Source organism: Crocodylus porosus, unplaced genomic scaffold (assembly GCF_001723895.1).
Source record: "Crocodylus porosus isolate Cpor-Errol unplaced genomic scaffold, CroPor_comp1, whole genome shotgun sequence".
NCBI classification, from domain to species: Eukaryota; Metazoa; Chordata; order Crocodylia; family Crocodylidae; genus Crocodylus; species Crocodylus porosus.
This window is the reverse complement of record NW_017728943.1, coordinates 22,007,363-22,012,217: the sequence shown is the minus strand read 5'-3', so window position 1 is coordinate 22,012,217 and position 4,855 is coordinate 22,007,363. Positions and strand designations below refer to the sequence as shown.

The 4,855-nt window shown below is 60.0% G+C and overlaps 1 protein-coding gene across 2 annotated transcripts in view; it reads right to left on the bottom strand.

Moving 5' to 3' along the window:
* MAG (myelin associated glycoprotein) overlaps window positions 1-4,855 on the bottom strand; it is a 16,050-nt gene that overhangs the window by 7,752 nt on the left and 3,443 nt on the right. For both annotated transcript variants that reach the window (XM_019548945.1, XM_019548944.1), the window contains exons 2-4: window positions 1,956-2,046; window positions 1,076-1,444; window positions 207-503 (exon numbers count right to left, since the gene is read on the bottom strand). In XM_019548945.1, coding sequence (XP_019404490.1) covers window positions 207-503; window positions 1,076-1,444; window positions 1,956-2,022 — 733 coding nt within the window. In that variant the 5' untranslated portion in view covers window positions 2,023-2,046. The remainder of the gene's footprint in view (window positions 1-206; window positions 504-1,075; window positions 1,445-1,955; window positions 2,047-4,855) is intronic.

Genomic DNA, 4,855 nt, shown 5'->3' with positions numbered 1-4,855 from the left:
CCCCTTTTCTCAGAGCTGGAGAGAACCCAGGCATCCGGGCTCCCCTGCTAGGCCATGTTCCCCTCCCAGAGCAGGGTGAGGAGACCCAGGTGTCCTGGCTCCACCCCAAACCCAGGTGGGATCTCTGGTGTTCCCCCCACCCCAACCCTGTGGTAGAACCCAGGTGTCTTGGCCCCCCGGGAGGGAACCCCAGCATCTGGGCTCACACTTGACGTCGAGGGTGGTGCGGTCCTCGAACTCAAAGGTGGTGTTGGTGTAGGCCACGCGGCAGGCCAGGGTGCGGCCGTGGTCCCGGCGGCTGGGCAGGAACCGCACCCCGGACACTTGGGTCCAGTTGCCATCAGTCTCCTCGAGCCGGACCTGCACCGCCTGCTCTGCCAGCTCCTCGTGGCCCTGCCACGTCACCACCGGGCGCATCTCGGGGCAGTTGTCAGGCACCAGGCAGCGCAGCTCCACCTCTGCCCCCTCCACCACCACTGGTGGCACCATGATGGTTGGCTTGTCTGGTGGGGGGGGACAGACTGTGAACCCAGGTGTCTGGCCACTTGGCAGCACACTGGGCCCCAATCCCCACCCCAACTCTCCTCTCAGAGCATGGAGGGAACCCAGGCGTCTGGGCAGGTAGGGGACCCAGGTGCTGTGTCAGCCCTGGTGGTCCTTTACCCACCCCCAGCACCCCTTGGTGGTAGATCCCCTCCTACCACCCCCTAGTGATCCATTACCCCCTTCTACTGCCCCATAGTGGTAGATCCCCCCTCTCCCACCCCCTAGTGATCCATTACCCCAGGGTTGGGCAAAATGTGGCCTGGGAGCCAGATGCAGCCCACCAGGCCGTTCTATCCAGCCCACAGGGCCCCTAAAAAAAATTAGAAAATTAATATTTATCTGCCCCAGGGTGCCTATCATGTGGCCCTCCATGGCTTGCCAAAACTCAGCGGCCCTCCACCCAAATTAATTGCCCACCCCAGCATTACCCACTTCTAGTGCCCCCTAGTGGTAGAATTCCCTCTCCCACCCCCCAGTAATCCATTCCCCCTTTTGGCCTCTTCAGCCCCATGGCCTTGGTGGCACTCACTGACGACCTCCAGGTTGCTGTGGTCGGAGTAGGTGTACTGGTTGTAGCCACCCAGGTCGGCTCGGAAGTAGTACTTGCCGACCAGCTCAGGGCTGAGGCGGGTGATGAGCAGTGAGCAGTTGTGAGCCTGGAGGTCACCCAGCAGGCGTGTGCGGCCCTGGAAGCTCTCGTGCACAATGCTGGTGCGGGACTTGAACACCACGGGGGGGTAGTTCTTGGGGTAGGGGCTGTTATAGTACCAGAGCCCGTGCACAGTGGCTGGGCGCAGTTCTTCGGGGAAGTCGAAGCGGCAGGGCATCGCCACGCATGTGCCCTCGAAAGCAGAGATATGCAGGGGCATCCAGGCGCCCCAGTGCCCGCCTGCCACGCCTGCGGGGAAGGGAGGAAGTCAGGGGTGTGCTTGGGTCTGTCTCGTGCCCCTCTGTCAGGCCCTTCCCTGGTCAGAGCTTTGGGGTGGAAGGACAAGATCTGAACTGGGAGTTGTTAGTGTGCATGTGTTTGTCTTTCTGGACACACACACACACACCCCCTTCCAACCATCCACCCTCCTAGTCCTCTATCCATCCACCCAGCCATTCTCCTAGTCCTCCCTCCCTCCCTCCATCCATCCTTTCTCTCTCCCTCTGGCTCTGATCCCTGCTGTCCCTCAGCCTGGTCTTGACCATCATGCCCTGTAGCAGACCCTGACGAATGCAGACCCAGCCAAACGAGTAGGACCATCCTACTGGGGCAGCCCAGCCTATCTGGAAACCCAGCTCCTTCCAGACTGAATGATGTCCTTCTACTGTTCAACCAATTTCCTGTTCCCTGGCTCATGGCTAGGATGCTTGAAAATATCCAGGCCTGGATGGAGGCTGAGGTGCTGCGGAGGGGTTGGTACCTTCAAGGAGGACCCAGAGGAGCGAGAGCACCGTGGTGAGTGTCATGGTTGGCTCAGACCGAGGCATGGTGGGCAGAAGAGAAGGTGGGAGCTGGGGAGAGAGAAGAGGGAGGGCATGAATGGAGGGTGGGGAACAAGAATGGGGCAGGGGACACAGAGACCCCAGGCATCGGGGACATGCAAGTGTGTGCGCACACCCACAGAACCCAGGTGTCCAGGATGCACCCAGAGCCCAGACATCCAGGACACACATGCGAACACACACACAGAACCCAGGGCATCCCATACACAATGTGCACAGAACCCAGGCATCCGGGATGCACATAACTGAGCCATTCAGGATAGATTCACACATGAAGCAGCAAAATTCACAAATATGCCCCTGGTAGGGGTCTGGGGAACTGTGGGCAAGGCTGGGAGCCCAGACACCAGCTCTGGGAGGAGACCGGAGGCTGAAGGGTTTAGAACGAGGTGGGGAAGAGCTTGGATCCTGGACACCTGGGTTCCCTCCCTGCTCTGGGAAGGGAGTGGGAGCCTGGGGGTTGGTTTGAGGGCTCCTAGCTCCCCTGCTCGCTCTCAAGCCAGGGGGTTTCTCCCTCTGGGATATACCCTTGACTACCCCACAGACACCCGAACACACCCGCCTACCCCAAATTAACTGTGGAGTGGGGATAGAAGCCAGGTGTCCAGGCTCTCAATCCGCTCCCCTCCCCGCCCCCCTGTGGCTCCACTATCCTCCCAAGGCAGAGGCTGAACCCAGGTGTCCAGCTTCCCTGTCCTCTAACCCCTCATCCCCACTCCCTTCTTAAATGTGACCTGTCCCAGCTCCCAGGCTCTCCCCTCCCCCAGAGCTGCGATAGGACCCAGGAAACAAGTCAAAATGAACCATTTAAACTATTCTGGGTTTTTTTTAATTCAGTCACATCCAATTAGCTGCCAGAAGGGGAAAATACTGTGATTCGGTAAAACTGAGGTATATTAGCTACAGTACAACACAGCACTGCATTGAATTATTAATACAATCTTACCCTAGTTCTATGCCCTTGCTGTTTCATCTTAGATTGAAGTATTACATTTCCATTCTTAAAATACCTATTTTATTATTAAAACCATATCCTGTATCATTCACATATGACCCACCCCCACCCCTCCGGAAATCCAGCACTCAGAAATTGTGGATAAATACGACTGTTGCCGAAACTATCTGTTTTTGCTTTGTTACAGCCCAGATTCTGTCTCTGGTTGAGCCAACAGCTCAGGAAGTGGCGGGGCGGGGGAGCGTTTCGCATTGAGGAAAATTTAGACGTTTGGGCTTTTCAGCGCCCAAAATTTCCCATATGAATTCTATCTGGCCCCCTCCACCACCCAGGGCAGGGGGTGTTGAACCTAGTCTAGCCGGGGTGGGAAGGCCCAGACGCTGAGTTCTTGCCAAGATAGGGGGTAGCAATGGGCCAACTAGCCAGGCTTTCAAGGCGTAGGCCTGGCATTGTTGCCATGGCAGTGGGCAGTGATGGTGTCTATTGGGCCTGCTCTAGCCAGGGTTTGAAGGCCTAGTCCTTGAGCAGCCTCCACAACAGTGCAGCACAGGGCGGTCTCTGTGGGCCTACTCTAGGAAGGCTTTTTAGGGCCTAGTCCTAGAGTCATTGCAGCCCCCGCCCCATGGTGGCTCCCCAAGCCTCTGAAGCCTGAGCTCGAGTTGGCCCCATAGACCCCTCCTTAAGCAAGATGGGCGCCGGGGACGCCTGGCGCCCAGGTCCCAGTCGGTGCCGGGCACAAGGCGAGCGCCAGGCTGGGGACACGTGGGCGCGGCGCCAGGGCAAGGCAAACACCCGCGGCGAGGAACACAGGCCACTATTGTTGGCTGCCCGCCCCCACCCCTGGCCCTGACACAAGCCAGGCCATTGAGCACCGGGCGCTGCCCTGACCCTGCGAGCCGTGGTGCTGGCCACGTCCCCCTGTGGGGCCGCTCCAGGCGGTGGGGGTGCCCACTTTAACCCTTCAGGGGTAGATCGGCCCAGTTCAGTCACTCCTTCAACTCCCCCAGGTGCCAGCGAGGCCCCTCAGCAGAGCCCTGAGAGAAGCCAGGTGCACGGGGCTCACCCCAAGCCGGGGACACAACCCAGCTGTCCTGGCTCGAGTCCGCGCGGTTCTGACCCACCAACCCTACTCCCCTCCCTCGCACAGGTGGAGCCCGGCCGGCCGAGGTCTGCACCCCCCCGGTTGGGGATACAACCCAGCCCCCCCACTTTCCCCGTTGGGAGCCAGACACCTGGGGTCCCCCCAGCTCCTGGGAGCCAGTGCTCTGGGGCCGTCATCACTGTGGGGGGTTGGGAGCCTTTCTGCACTAGGTGCTGACATTGCCCCCTCCGCCTCCACACTTTCCTGGTGAGATAAACAGGATCTGGGAGGATCAAAAGGTTTTGTGTCTCCAGAGAGGAAATGTCACCGGAGGCGCCAGGTTCGTTAATCACCTGGAGCCCTTACAGCCCAGGTTCGTTAATCACCTGGAGCCCTTACAGCCCAGCGCCCCCTGCCCCCTCCCCTCCCAAAGCTGGGGATGGGGAGAGCCCAGAGGTCTGAGCTCCCAGTCTCCCCTGCTGTAACCCCCAGGGCCCTTCTCCCCCTCCCAGAGCTGCGGAGAACCCTGGTGCTCGGGATCCCCCCGCCCCATCCCCCCAGACCCACTCTTGTCCCAGGGAGGACAGAGCCAGGCATCTGGGGTCCTGGTTCCCCTGCTGTCACCCCTCCCAGGCCCAACTCCCCTCCTAGCGCTGGAGATCACCCTGGGGTCCAGCCCCCTCTTGGGGACCTCCTGGTGGTTCCAGCATCAATGTGGCAGAAGCTGCCTGGCCCAGCGCCCCCAGACTGGGAGCAGGGCTCGGGGCGTAAGAGCAATGGAG